This window comes from Antechinus flavipes, chromosome 2 (assembly GCF_016432865.1).
Source record: "Antechinus flavipes isolate AdamAnt ecotype Samford, QLD, Australia chromosome 2, AdamAnt_v2, whole genome shotgun sequence".
Classification (NCBI taxonomy): Eukaryota; Metazoa; Chordata; class Mammalia; order Dasyuromorphia; family Dasyuridae; genus Antechinus; species Antechinus flavipes.
Window position 1 is genome coordinate 361,894,374 of NC_067399.1, and position 15,993 is coordinate 361,910,366.

Below are 15,993 nucleotides of genomic sequence, written 5' to 3' on the forward strand. Positions count from 1 at the left end.
TAAAGAAACTTTGAGCCCAAAGACCTTCCGAGTCAAAGATTTTTAACCTGGGGTCTATAAATTTGTTTAACAATATTTTGATAAGCAATTCTCCAATTTATATATCAAACTGTGCATATCCTTTGATCCAGCAGTGTTACTATTCGGCTTATATCCCAAAGAGATCTTTTTTTTTTTTTTTTTTTTGGTGGAGTAAGTAAATTCTCTCTCTTTTTTTAATTTTTAATTTAATTTAATTTTATAATAACTTTATGTAGACAGAATCCATGCCAGGGTAATTTTTTTTACAACATTATCCTTTGCACTCGCTTCTGTTCCGATTTTTCCCCTCCCTCCCTCCACCTCCTCCCCTAGATGGCAAGCGGTTCTATATATGTTATGTATCCTAGATACAATATATGTTTGCAGAACCAAGCAGTTCTCTTGTTGCACAGGGAGAATTGGATTCAGAAGGTAAAAACAACTCGGGAAGAAAAACAAAAATGCAAATAGTTCACATTCGTTTCCCAGTGTTCTTTCTTTGGGTGTAGCTGCTTCTGTTCATCATTTATCAACTGAAACTGAGTCTTTGTCAAAGAAATCCACTTCCATCAGAATACATCCTCATACAGTATCGTTGTCGAAGTGTAAAGTGATCTCCTGGTTCTGCTCATTTCACTTAGCATCAGTTCATGTAAGTCTCTCCAAGCCTCTCTGTATTCATCCTGCTGGTCATTTCTTACAGAACAATAATATTCCATAACATTCATATACCACAATTTACCCAACCATTCTCCAATTGATGGGCATCCATTCAATTTCCAGTTTCTGGTCACTACAAACAGGGCTGCCACAAACATCCAAAGAGATCTTAAAGAAGGAAAAGGGACCTGTATGTGCAAGAATGTTTGTGGCAGGTCTCTTTGTAGTGACCAGAAACTGGAAACTGAGTGGATGCCCATCAACTGGAGAATGGTTGAATAAATTGTGGTATATGAATGTTATGGAATATTATTGTTCTGTAAGGAATGACCAGCAGGATGAATACAGAGAGGACTGGCGAGACTTACATGAACTGATGCTAAGTGAAATGAACAGGACCAGGAGATCATTCTATACTTCAACAACAATACTGTATGAGGATCAATTCTGATGAACATGACTCTCTTCAACAATGAGATGAACTAAATTAGTTCCGATTGTTCAGTAATAAAGAGAACAAGCTATACCCAGAGAAAGAACTTTGGGAAATGAGTGTGAACCACTATATAGCATTTCCAATCCCTCTGTTTTTATCTGCTGCATTTTTGATTTCCTTCTCATGTTAATTTTACCTTACTTCAGAGCCTGATTCTTTTTGTGCAACAAAATAACTATATGGATATGTATACATATATTGTATTTAACATGTATTGGTCTATCTGCCATCTGGGGGAGGGAGTGGGCAAAGAAGAGGAAAAGTTGGAACAGAAAGTTTTACAAGGATCAATGCTGAAAAAACCCATGTTTTTTCTTATAATAAAAAGCTATAATTAAAAAATAAAAATATGTTGATAGCTATATTTTGTAATCTTTTAAAATAAAATAAAACATGCATTGTAATTATAAATGGAGGATATTCCTCTGGTAAAAGGGCTAGTGAGAGCTATAGGTAGTTTCAGGTAGAGGGAAGGAGGAGGCTGGAGAACTGCAAGATGTTAAGCATGCCTACTTCTGTCTTGGAGAGTTTAAGGAAGGTAACATTGTGGAGCCAAAGCTGATACTTCCTGCTGCTGGAACTATGAGATGTTCGACTTCTGAGTGACTGAGGTTATGTTGCTCTTTGGGAAAAGGATGGCTCACTGGCAGGTGTCAGTATCTTTCATTAGCTATGTTATTATATGCTATAAGTTCCATTTAGTTTTGTCTTTGAGTTTTTGAACAACATGTTTGTAAGGGGAGTTTGCAGCAATGTATATCAAGGGCTGCCAAATTCCTATAAATGACCTGGCATACACAACCAAGACAAGCAGGTGAGAAGCGCCCTCCCTCATTACTCCCATGTCCATGGATTTTTAGGTGTCCATCCCTTTCCCTCTTCTAACCTAAGTCCTTCATCTTTAAAGTGTGAATAATATTTGGTTTGTCTACAACAGAGTAGTAGAGTAGTAGGAACATGATGAGTAGAGAGATGTGAGTTATTTTATTACTATTGCTATTTTACATGTTGAATTCAGAATCAGGAAAGATTATTATGCACACTTTGGTATTTTTGCCAAATGTTTATACTTTCAGGAAGTATGAAATAATTAGACATTAGATGGCAATCCCTCCACTCCCTTCTTGTGTGTCCCTATCAAAGGATGAATTCTACCTACCTGAGTCCTCACTGATGAGGCCTTTGTCCTGTTACTGACTCAAACTGATGGATGGTTCACACATCTACCTAAGCTATACTTTGGCCTTGGCCTTTAAAGAGAAAGGGGAATGGATGGAAAAATATGGAAAGGTATTTACAAATAAATATGAATTCTATTTCAAAGAGAAGGGATAATGCATTTTTATAGGGAATTCCAGAAGGGATTGCTCATCTAAGGATTAGAAACAAAACAATCTTTGATGACTGGGAGGAAGAGAGAGTAGGAAAGGAAAGAGGAAGGGAAGGGAGAAAGAGCAGGCCTGACGGACTTTTCCTCTCCTCCTCTTCCCACCCTTGTTTTTTCCTTCCTCTCCCTACCTTTTCACCCAGGTTTGTTTCTGGCTTTCTTAGGTGAAATCCCCTGCGACAAAGGGCTTCTTATAGTGCCAGCTCGGTGACTCTGATCCAAGCTTGGTGAAATCCACTTGGATCAGGATATGAGAATCCTTTGCCACCTCCTCAAGTGATTCCCACTGGTGGATGGGAAAGGGGATCAATAGTCTCAGTGAGCATCTCTAGGGAATCATACAACTCAAGATTTTTTTTGGTAGTGAAAACTTCCTCTGAAAACTTTAATTCAACAGATATTTACTATGCTGGGTACCATGGAAAGACAAAGACAAATGTTATTGAGCTTTTGCTGCTCAATGAATTGGGAGGCAGAGCTAGTATGAGCAGTAGTACTTCTCTAACTCTTCTGTTACCCCAGAACAGTCCCACCAGCATCTTTCTTGTGCCCTCATTCTATACACAGATCCAGAAATGATGAAATCATGTGACTACATGAAAGAGCAACATCCCAATAATTAATAGTTTCTTCGAGTACTCGGGAGTCATAACACTCTGGCATGACACAACTGATCATAACAACATGACCGAACAGTGCCAATCAGACTGAATGATATCATATTGGAGCAGTTATCCACCCTTCCTGAGCAAGGGCTTTCTATCTTGACCTGTGTCATTGAGGCGTGGGGCCAAGTTCCCTGGGGCTGAGCTGGGTTTGGAAGGAGACCTGGAAGAAGGGAAACTCCAGCTAGAGGTGAGGGAATAGCCCTCGTGTTTTCACAGCTCCAATCTGACAACAGAAAAGAACTTTTCTCTGCTTTAGATAGGCAGAAAGAAGAGTAGCCTGTCTGCTGTGTGAGTTTTTAGGATAATGAGAGGTTTGGGTGTGCGTGTGGAAGGAATTTCTGGTCCAAAAATCACAAACAGGAGGGCAAGGTGTTAGACTGTCCTTCCCAAGCAGGGTGTGGAGCGTCAGATGGGAAGTTTTTAATGGAAAAGATGCTTTTCACTCAAGTCAGGTGATATTTTCCTTTGTGGCCTCTAGGATAAAGCCCAACCCTTTTATCTGTCACTTAAGGCCTCTGTAAGCAGCCCAGAACCTACTTTTCTAACCTTATCTCCCAGCCTTCTCGGTTGTGAACTATCTCTTCAAACCAGGGTAGTTTCTTCCTAGTCACCCCCTACTCTCCACACTCATTGCCATAACTTTGATCAGAATGTCTTATTTCATCCAGGAGAGCCAATATGGGGGAACTCAACTGGACTTTCATTTGTAATTATATTACCATGAACAAAAACACCAAGTCTCAACTTTACTTATCCATAAAATGAGGATAATAGTACCTGTAGAATTTACATCAAAGGGTTTGTTGTGAGAAACTAATGGGGAAATGTTTGTAAATTCATTGCAAACTTTAAAAGGCTTTATCAATATTACTTGTTATCACTCTTCTCTTATTCTCTAGTTGTTTTTTCTGTGTCTTGTCTTCCTAACCAGACTGTGAGTTCCCCCCAAAGGCAGGACACATCTCCCTTCATTCATCATTCTCCCTATTCCTGCACCTCCATTCTCAACTCATCACTTAGTCCAGTTCCACTGAAATTGTTAAGTAAGGCCTGGTAAACTGAAAAGAGAAGTTAAATGAGGGAGGACCAAGAAATTCTGCATATATAGTGGGGTAAGGATGGTTCAAAAGAAGAGGGCAGCAGAAAGGGCACTGGGTTTGCAGTTAGAGGATCCCAGTTCAAATTCCTTTCTGACACAACTCCTGGTATAATTTTGGGCCTTAATCTCTTAGACCTCAGTTTCTTCATCTGTAAACTGGATCTCCTCCTAGTTTTAAATGTATGTTCTATCTCAGAATCGTTATAGGTGGAAGAGCTCTCAGGTCATCTGATCCAACACCTCTATTAGATGGGATTTACCCAAAATCTCACAGTGGTTTCATAGAAAGGATCAGACTGCATTAATGGAGATCTCCTGACTACCAGTACATAGCTCATGTCATAATGCCTTTCGAAACCCATTTCTTAATCCTCCCAGGAATGTCTCATTTTTCATAGGATGGTGCTGGTTTGCTCTCTCACATGATCAGGTGCTGAGGAACTCATGGAGCACCACACAACCAGCTTCTATTGGGGCTATCTCCTTTACTGGCAAAGGAAGGTTTTGACTTTCTTTTGGGGGGCACTCATCTTGACTCTGCTCTACCCAGAACAGATGATTCCTCTTAGGGCAGAATTTTCTATCACCACTACTTTGCAGATGAGGAAACTAAGGCAATGATGGTAAATGTTATAAAGAAGCAAACTTAGCCTTGATGGGAATTTCCTAATAATTAAAGCTGTCTGAAAGTGGAAGTATTCACCATGGAATCTGTCAAGTTCTCCCTCACTTTAAGCAGAGGCTGAATGACCCCCTTTTAAGGTGTGCTGTAGTAGGGATTTCTTTTGGAGTATGATTTGGTCTAGGTGGCCACTGAAGTTCCTTTCCCTCTGTGTTGTGATCTAGTCATAGTCAATAATGATAGCTATAGCATGAAGGGTTTCTTTCTCTTCCAGAAATCCCCCCAAATCTCCTCTTTCCCTAGCTTATTGCTGATGGCTCAAATTTCTCTAGAAAAGCTCTATTGTTTTATATTAAGGTATTTAATAGAGGGGCATCTTGTAAAATGGAAATTTGCCTAGGGGAAGGACAAACAAGATAGTGTGAATTATGTAAAATAGGTGTGAAGATTCTATTCCCTTCTGTCAAGGCAGTGGGTAGTATTAAATGGCTGTGTTTTGCAGAAGGTGAAACGTGCTGAGGATCAGCTGTCCTGTTCTCAGCCTTCCTTACCTAGGCCACAAACAACTTCCCCTAATGTCTCCCTATTTCTAGCTTCAATGTGGTCCCGGGAAAGTCTGCCCTATTAAAATAATCTCCTATGGGACTCTGTCCTTCCCCCAAACTCCCTCCTCCCTAACCCCTCCTTCCTGCTAGCTTTTCCCAGGGAACTGGGAGGGTGGTCTGCTTCAGAGCCAGTATCATTTAGCTCCCTCTATGTACGTGGCTTTCCAACTCAACAAGTCAGAGGGAAGCTTTGTGAAAGAACACTCCGTCCCCAACAGCTCTGAGACAAACCCTCCCCTGCCCTCCCCCCACCTCCCAGTCCATGTGATCCAGCTTGATACGGATCCAGACCACAAACACAACAACTGCTGGAGCTGCTGGCCAAGGGGCCAGATGCTGGAGAAGGGCTCTGCAACTCCTGGCTTATGGGCTGAGCTATGGTGTGAGGAGGGGGTGGGGGCAGCCAGGCTTCTGGAGACCTGAAGCTGCCTCTCTCCCTGGCTGCTTGGTTATTGCTGCATTTTAGGCTTATTAATAATAAAGACAATGATGGTAATTAGCAAGAGTAGGAGCCAAGTCTGACTCTCAGACTCAAAGAATTTTGGAGCAGGATGGGAGGGGACCAGGCTATAAGTTGGGCCAGCAGTATCTGAAGGACAATATAACCAAATCCCCAAGACTGGCTGGGTGGATTGTTTTCTGTCAGGGGCACTGGGGCTGGGGCTCACTGGGCTATAAACAACTCAAGCTGTCAGAGCCCAAAGAACATGGCAGCCAGAAGCCAAAACATTAATGCTTAACCTTTGATTCTCTCCCAAGCCAGAGGCAAATCGGTCCCAGTGCCAGGACAACTGTTCCTCCAGTTTGCCAGCCCAGATGTGTCCACTGGCCCACTGTTCTGAACTGCTCTGAGTGTGCCATGTGAATCCGGATGGGAGGAGACAGACCGAGGAAAGGAAAGTGGAGACAGAGTCATATACTCCTCCTCCCCAAATCTTCTTGGAATTCAGCTCAGAGCTCTATCTCTGGCAAGCAGAGGACCGCCTAAGACTGGTTTTCTAGCTGTTTCCAGCCAGCAATCCCCACCCTAGACATTCCCTAGGGGGCAGTTCTGCACTGTCCAAGAGTTATGGACTTAATCATAAACAATGCTCTTGAGGGAATCTGCAGGAGAAAGAGCAGGGAGCCTAGTAGCTTCTTTTGTTTTACAGACGGCACTGCACTGCCAGCTTCTACCAGCCCATCCTGCATGTCCTTTTGAGGCTCAGCTTAAAATCTCCCTCCTTTATGAAGACTTTCCTGACAACTCAAGCCAACATTGATTGCTCCCCTTTCTGTCTTCCGAGAGTTCTTACTGTCCCAGAGACCTGGACACTTGTTTATATTCAAATTACCATGAATATAACACTATGTAGATATTTTGTGCCTCATCTTTCTAGGAAGACTGTGAGCTAACTTTAATTCTTCTCATTTTCTCCACAGCATAGTCAAGTAGAGTCCTGAACATAGAGAAGCCTTCAATAAAGTCTGTTGAATTAAACTCCTTCCAATCTGAGAACCCTGATGTCCAATCTTGTCTATCTCCCATCTCCCCATCCATTTATTTATACATTTGCAACTGACTGAAATATTGATTTCTCAAGGGTTGAGGGCAAGCAGTTCAATCCAGCCTAAGTTTCAGACTGGAAAGATGGGAGAATGTGGATAGGAGGAGGTTCTGTCTACTGCTGCTTTGTCTAAGGGTTACACAGGCCTGGGAAAAGGCAACCCAAGAAGGGGCTCCTACCTCGATAAAGATCCTTTTCAATAAGTCTCATCTGAAGGTGGAATATTTGTTCCTGAAGTTTGCAGATGGAGTGTTTCATTTTCTCTCGCCTTGTCACCATGTAGCACAGATTTCTAACCTGAGGAGACACAAGAAAGATTTCTCACTTTACAGAGTAACTATGAGAACTACCCCCTCTCTGTTCCCTGGGGGAAAACTGAGAAATGGAAGGAGGGCAGCAAATGCTGCCTCTGAGGTCCTCCCAAGTCCTCACAGCCCTTCTCTTTCTGCTGACCTCTAGCTATCTGCCCCATGCTCATGGGCATGATGACAAAAGCCAGTGGAGTTAGGTAGCTGGGATACTATTTCAGCTGTACCATTTTTTACCATTGTGATTCTGGGCATATTTTATCTCTCTGAACTCTGTTTCCCCATTTGGAAAATAAAAGGATAAAACTAAATGACATCAACAATCTCTTCTATTTCCAAACCTGTGATCCTTTGAATATGCTAATCCCAGCCAAGAAGCAAGCTGTTTGGATTCTGGCTCTGATCTGCTTGAGCTGTGGAAATTCTGAGACTCAGGCTCTTTATCTGCAAAATGAGGATCTAGAAGGAGAACTATATATTATACTCTATCTTATGAGTTGTGAGGAAAGAATTTAAAAGACCTTTAAAGGTGACCCAGAAATGGGATTACTGTCATAATAATTGTTATCTACAGTGTCAGAGAAGCATAGTGGATACAGAGCCCAATGTAGTCAGTAAGACCTGGATTCAAATCCTGCCTCTAACATACAGACTATATGATCCTGGGCCAATATTCAACCTTGCAGTACCTTAAGTTACACCATAAGTTGCAGATCTGTTCTGACAGTGGGGATTTCCTCATCACAAGTTCCCTGTACCAATGAAGTCAAAGGTCCAGTGCCCTCCAATTAAAAAAGAGAGAAAGATAGGGCATCCTTTCAGTTACTTAGACTTTCTAAGTAGCCGCTTCTGTCCTTCACTTATTCTCTTAGTTGTGGAATGGAGCTAAGGTCTACTCCTTAGCAAAGAAGCTTCCTCTGAGGTGATGATTGATGTGCTTCTGCTTTGAGGTCAAACTGCCAAATTCTGAACATCCCAAACCTCTCCTTCTTTTATCCATAGTGGGAGACCCAGGAGAAAGTAAACACTTCCTGTGTCTCAGCTACTGGCTTGCCTGCAACACTAATCCCTTCTCCATCATTAAGAACTCTATCTGAGAGCACCAGTGGTTATGAAGAACTAGCCTGATCTTAGTTTGCCCCCAAGGCAGTTCCCTGCCATTCCAGTATATCCACAGTAATATTCATAGTGATATTCTGAATTCTTCCCAAACAAGTTCCAAACTGTATTATTTTGTTCTTATAATTCATACTCCTCATGCACTGCAGTAGACTCCTGTTCCCCTCAGGGGCTGCTGTCTGTGCCTATGGCCAGATGTATTCATCTCTCCCACAAGTACTTTAAATCTTTCTAGAGCTTTCATCAAAAATTCTCATGATTCAACCATTCTCCAATTGATAAATGGTCAAAGGATATGAACAGACAATTCTCAGATGAAGAAATTGAAACTATTTATAGACATATGAAAATATGCTCCAAATCATTATTAATCAGAGAAATGCAAATTAAGACAACTCTGAGATACCACTACACACCTGTCAGATTGGCTAGAATGACAGGGAAAGATAATGCGGAATGTTGGAGGGGATGTAGGAAAACAGGGACACTGATACATTGTTGGTGGAATTGTGAATACATCCAGCCATTCTGGAGAGCAATTTGGAACTACGCTCAAAAAGTTATCAAGCTGTGTTGATCCAGCAGTGTTTCTACTGGGCTTATACCCCAAAGAGATACTAAAGAAGGGAAAGGGACCTGTATGTGCCAAAATGTTTGTGGCAGCCCTGTTTGTAGTGGCTAGAAGCTGGAAAATGAATGGATGCCCATCAATTGGAGAATGGTTGAGTAAATTGTGGTATATGAATGTTATGGAATATTATTGTTCTGTAAGGAATGACCAGCAGGAGGAATACAGAGAGGACTGGCGAGACTTACATGAACTGATGCTAAGTGAAATGAGCAGAACCAGGAGATCATTATATACCTCAACAACGATACTGTTTGAGGACGTATTCTGATGGAAGTGGATCTCTTCGACAAAGAGACCTAACTCAGTTTCAATTGATCAAAGATGGGCAGAAGCAGCTATACCCAAAGAAAGAACACTGGGAGATGAATATAAACTGCTTGCATTTTTGTTTTTCCTCCTGGATTATTTATACCTTCTGAATTCAATTCTCCCTGTGCAATGAGAAAACTGTTCGGTTCTGCACACATCTATTGTATCCAGGATATACTGTAACCTATTCAACATGTAAAGGATTGCTTGCTATCTGGGGGAAGGGGTGGAGGGAGGGAGGGGAAAAATCGGAACAGAAGTGAATGCAAGGGATAATGCTGTAAAAAATTACCCTGGCATGAGTTCTATCAATAAAAAGTTATTTAAAAAAATAAATAAATAAAATAAAATTTAAAAAAAAAAAGAATTCTCATGATTCTCATGATCTCAAGCTTTGGGTCTGAACTTGAATTAAGAAACAAATACCCTATGACAACAGGTTGTCTTTCTCCTACTTTTATCCTTCAAATTTAAAACTTAATTGGCTCCAAAATTTGGTGATTAGTTCCCCAACTTTTGTGAAGCCCTGCTCTAAGGTTTCTGCTCTAAGCTATCACATTCAAATATTTCTATTCATATTGATATTTGAAAAGTTGGGATCAGGCTTTGGTCAATAAAGGCAAGGGGGATTTGAGAAGATCAGACACAAAATGCTGATATTTGCTATTTGAGGGTCAGAGTTTCGGATTATGGCCACAGGTTTCAAACATGCTTTGCTGTTCGTGTCGTCACATTTGCAAACAGGGACTAGAAATTCCCTTGAATGGAGGCTCTCCAGAAATGTTTTAAGTCCCAACCACAATTGCTGAGTTGAGTTAAATCTAAAGAAATGGGAGAAGTCCCTGCTTAAGACCTCCATTCACAAAATCTAAGGTTCTCAGAGCTGGAAGGAGCCACCCTTCCTTTTCTAAAAGCCATACCAATGCAGGGACTCCCTCTCCATCAACCCTGACTTTGAACACTTCTAGTGCCTCCCTCTTCATCAGCCTCACCTTGAACATTTGTAGTACCTCAAGAGGCTGCTCATTCCACTTTGGGGCAGGTCTGATTTTATAAAGTTCTTCCTTCTATTGAGCTGAAACCAGCTTTTCAGCAACTTTTAACCAATGGCCTTGGTGCTATCTGCTAAAGCCAAGCAGAACTTATTCCTTCCCTCTTCCAAGTGATAACTCTTAAGTTATCCTCTCTGTCTCTGTCTCTGTCTCTGTCTCTGTCTCTGTCTCTGTCTCTCTCTCTCTCACACACACACACACACACACACACACACACACACACACACACACAGAGTTCCTGCTAAAAGTCCCTGCCTGGAAAGACAACATGGTTTTGGAGGCAAGGGGTTAGCCATGAATAATCAACTTTGAGGGGCTAGGAAGCATTTTTAGAGCTGCTTCTCTTTGGGGCCAAGTCCTATGTCAGGATTGCTTAGGAGAATGAATAACGTTGAGTCAACCATAAGAGGGGACAATACAGTGGAATTTAATAGAGGCTGCCACAGAGTGTTTCCCCAGATCTATCTTAAGTTAGGCCTCCGGCCTAGGCATTTTCCTCAAGACAAGATTCTTGAATAGTAGCTCCTACTCAGCTCCAGGAGAGACATCAAGGCCAAGAGAATGTTCTCATTAGGATAGTGATGCTCATCAGAGTTATCCAAGTTCTGAGATTCAAACCATATGCTTCACTGTATAGGGGCAGTGAGTCCAGTGATCTGCCCTTTCTGCTGAAAAGACAAGATTCTTGAACAACAACCACTTTTGATTGCCACATCTTGGGTAGGTCAATCACCGCAGAAATCAAGGAAATATCTTGGCTTCTACAGGCCCAAAATTCAGGAGGGAGAAACCATGACTCAGGGTCCTATCCCTTTGAATTGGAGCCAAACCAATCTCACTACTTTATAGTTAGTTATTAGTCAGCCCATCTTTGCCCCACCAGAACTAGATCAAAAATGTTAGTGCAGAACCCACAAGCTCTTTGGGGACAGATATCCACCAACGAAAATGGAGCTGAATTTTCTATTCATTCAACCTTGGTTCCCACCTCACCCTCTTCAGCACACTCTAATCCTCTATTGCAGCCAGACCAGTCTTTTTACTTTCCTCTAGCATTTACCAGGTTTATAGGATTATAAATTTAAGCAAGAAGAAATCTTAGTGCTTGAGCCTAGCTCCCATTTTATAGAGGAAGAAAACTCTGGTCTAGAGAGATTGGCTTGTAGAAATCGTATAAGTGTTAAGTATGGCAGCTCAGGATTTGCCAGCGATCACACAGCTAGTAAGCATTTGCGGCATGTATGCTGCATATACCATGCAACACTCTGTCTTTACTCTTGTTGGCACTCCTACCTGGAAACCTTGGTTCTGATTTTTCAGTGGCTTCCCGTCTCCTCCAGAAAACTTTTTCTGATTGCTCTTCTCTGCAATGATTTCTCTCTATTCTGAACTCCTGAGGTATCTAGCACCATCTATACCCCTCAGATCAGTACCTATTATACAATGCTTGATATTATTCTAGATTTCCTATGTGAAATCCCTAAGCCAACTGTGAGATTCCTGAAAATGAAGCCTGCTTCACAGTGTCACAAAATCTCCTGTCTACCCTTTTTCTGCCAAGCATCATAGAGTTAGGGACACAGGCCCTTGTAAATATATGTCTGACTGACATGGTCATGAAGGGAAATCTTTGACTAAAACTTTACTTTACCTTCCTTCTTGTCTAGCAACGAGATTTTACTTCTTAGACTAATACAGCATGAACATGTTAAAAGTTAAGCCTGAAAATGGTAGGAGGAAGAAAGGAGGCAGGCAGCTGAGCATAGAAGGCCATGGGTGGTTGCTGTCTATAGTTATGTGTCTCTACCCCTTCACACACTTTTCCAGTTTGCAAATATTTTTATTGTCTTTCCACATTACTAAAGCTTTGGTACTAACAGTGTAAAAAACAATCACCAATCATTATTACAGTAAATTCCTCTTATCAAATGATGACTTCAATATAATTTTTGTTTTTCATGTTCAAAAACCACACCAGACCAAACCTTGGAGAGGGAGAGAGGTGGTGGTGGGAAGAAGTAAGGAGGGAATTGACAAATAATAATTAAAAGAGCTATTGTTAAGAAATTATTTTAAAAGTGTGGGTCATCTTTGGATTGGTCAGGCCCCTGAGTAAACAAGTAAGAAAAGATCATAAATTGAGATCTGGAAGAAACCTAGAAGCCTAACCCTCATTTTACAGATGAAGAAAACTCAGGTCCAAAGATTGTTTGGGGGATGGATGTTAAATATTGGTAGAAAGGAGAATACTTAAGGGAAGATCATAGTGAAGGGAGGCCAAGAGAAGGCCCTATTTGCTGATTCTGTGTAGGATAGATGGGGAGTAGGTTCTAACTAGGAGCAGGTGATTCTTATGTGGGAGTGGGCCAAAGAGCTTATAGGACTAAGGCCCCATAGTCATGAAGCAAGATTAGCTTTCTGGGAGCTGCAATGACTCTGGCAGATGTAGATGTCTGACTGGCATAGTTCTTAGCCCTAGTTATTTTCACACAGGAAAATGGAGAACTCAGGGAGAAAGAAGCCAATAGAACTGGATACTGAATGTGAATATGATTAGTGGGAAAAGTATGTGTGTGTGTGTATACACATCACAGTCAAACAGAACTTTTGGATCCATCCCAAGTTTCAGAGATGGGATGATGTACAAACTTTCTTCAGTGGTGGGGTTTTGCTCAGTGCAGGTTCTCAGCAAGAGGCTCTTGTCCCAAAGCTACTCCCAGATCTTCCTAGCCCCTCCATTAAACCATCTGTTGCTGAGTTTCTTGGAATAAAACTCCAGCTGCTCCTTGGTCCTAGGAAGTCACTGATTAAACAGAGCTGTGTGGGAGCACACATGTTTTCTCTCTGTCTTTGTCTCTCTGTCTCTGTCTCTGTCTGTCTGTCTCTCTCTCTCACACACACACACACACACACACACAGTTCCTGCTAAAAGTCCCTGCCTGGAAAGACAACATGGTTTTGGAGGCAAGGGGTTAGCCATGAATAATCAACTTTGAGGGGCTAGGAAGCATTTTTAGAGCTGCTCTTTGGGGCCAAGTCCTATGTCAGGATTGCTTAGGAGAATGAATAACGTGAGTCAACCATAAGAGGGGACAATACAGTGGAATTTAATAGAGGCTGCCACAGAGTGTTTCCCCAGATCTCTGCCCCTCTGGCAAACTCTATTTGCAAGGCGGTTCAGGCCAGAATGCTAGCCACAAATGGGAGGAAAGCAGCAAAGCTAAATGAATAAACAAGAAAGGAGCCCTTCCTTCCAGAGCCTGCTGACATCTAATTGAACATGCTCTTCTCTAGCACCCTCCCTCCATACCCACAATCACATTTCCTGCCTAATCCTCTCCCGAGCTGCCTGCCTGCCAATCACTGACACTTTGCGCAAGCCTGTTTTTGTTAGTCTTCAAACAGTACTTAAGCTGTAATCTCTCAGGAGGCTTTTGAGCTTAACGGTGACATCCTGTCCACTTTTTCTCCTGCTGCCTCAGTAGCCAAAGCAGCCTTGTCCATCACACCTCTCTCCACTTCCTCACCACTGGACCTTCCTGCCTTAGGAGCCGGGATACAACATGCTAAAGCAATTCCAGATTTGTTGTCCTATCATCAAGGAATGAAAGGGCATGAATGTCTCTATGGATGAGTGTTTCTGAGATGTGTGATGTAAATAACTGATAAATATCATCACTGTGGGAATCATTAAGAAGCATAGTCAAGAGGGAATTGGAAGAAGCCAGGAAGATGATGAATGATACTCTTCCTGAGTTGTAGATGGGAGACTGAGGATGAAATCACTAAAGTTTGTATCTGACATGATCCCACTCCCTCTATTCTCTCCCAGGAGGCTTTGTCTGCCAGTATTGTTAAAGTTAGAAAAGACCCCTGGATGGAGAAGTCAAGAGATCTGAGTCCTAACAATGACTCTGTTTAAATCACGAGTGAACTTGAACAATTTCTATCATTCCCTTGGGCCTCCGTTTCCCCATCTGTAAAATGCAGAGTTGGATTAGATGATCAGTAAGGCCCTTCCCACTTTAATATCTGTATTTGAGCTAATATAAACTTAAGCACAATCTGCCCCTGGGCACTGTGGATTTTTATTAGCCATGGATAATAGTTTAGGAAGACTTTTAAAACCTCAAAATGCTTTAAATCTTGATCATCACTGGTATCTTTGTTCTAACCCTATTTGAGTTGGTCCCAAGGCTCTGACCTGAATGAACCCTCCTCTTCTCCTTCCTTTATAACACCTCTCTGGGTACTCTCATCAGCTCCTACAGGCTTAATTGTCTTAATTCAGATGATTCCCAAAGCTATAAACTGTTTTTAAACTCTTTAAAGTCCAGGTTAGCATCACCAATTGCCTGATGGCTCTCTTTCCTTAGATGTTACTATAGGCATCTCAAACTCAACATGTTCAAAATAGTACCCATTATTCCTTTCTCTAAATCTATCCTTCCTCTATCCTTCTCTATTTCTGTTGAATACACTACAAACAAACTTCCATTTACAGAGATCTGCAATCTTAGAATTATTCCCTTGCCCTATTCATAATTAGCTGACAAGTCATGATAATTTTGCAGGCAGAACTCTTAATATTTTCCCTCTTCTTTCCATTCATATGGCCGATATTGTAGTTCATTTCCTCATCACCTCTTGCCTCTCCCAATTGGATTTCCTGCTTCCAGTTTCTCCCCTCTCCAATTTAACCTCCAAAAGAATTTTCCTAAAGTACAAGGCTTTCAATCTTATTGATCAAGTATCTCCAATGATTCCCTATTGTCTCCAGAATCAAAACAAATTCCTAGCTTGACCTTCAAAGTCTTTCACAGTTTGTTTCCAGTCTAACTTTCCAGACATTTCACCATTAACTCCTCCTTACACATTCAACATCAAAGCTAAAATGGACCACTTATTAACTCTCAAACTTGGCATCCCATCTCTGATCCTAATGCTTTTCTACAGGTTGTTCCAGATCCTGGAATGTAATCGTTCTATTTTTGCCTCTATGTCACAGTACTCTCAGCTTCTCTCAAGACTTGATTTAGTTGCTACCTCTTTTGGGAAGCCTTTCCTAATTGGCCTCATTGCTAATGCTATCTCATTCTTCAAAGTATCTCATATTGGGGGCAGCTAGGTGGCACAGAGTGGATAGAGCATCAGCCCTGAAGTCAGGAGAATCCCAGTTCAAATCTGCTCTCAGACACTTAACACTTCCTAGCTGTGTGACCCTGGGCAAGTCACTTAACCCCAAGTGCCTCAGCAAACAAACAAACGAAAAAAGTATTTCATAATTATAGGTTTCCTTAAGTGAGACATCCCCTCTTCCCCCAACATAATTTGCAGGGATGGTTTTTTATTTTGTCTTTGTGCCTTACATATAACAGACAATTTAAAAATGTAAGCTGTACTGAAACAAACTTTTAATAATATTATTTTAGGCAATGGAAAAGATTTTCATATTGAGATGGGGAATAA

General features: G+C 41.5%; 1 protein-coding gene across 6 annotated transcripts in view; it reads right to left on the minus strand.

Moving 5' to 3' along the window:
- JADE2 (jade family PHD finger 2) overlaps positions 1-15,993 on the minus strand; it is a 201,766-nt gene that overhangs the window by 14,354 nt on the left and 171,419 nt on the right. For all 6 annotated transcript variants that reach the window (XM_051978181.1, XM_051978180.1, XM_051978182.1 and 3 more), the window contains one exon: positions 7,285-7,402. In XM_051978181.1, coding sequence (XP_051834141.1) covers positions 7,285-7,402 — 118 coding nt within the window. The remainder of the gene's footprint in view (positions 1-7,284; positions 7,403-15,993) is intronic.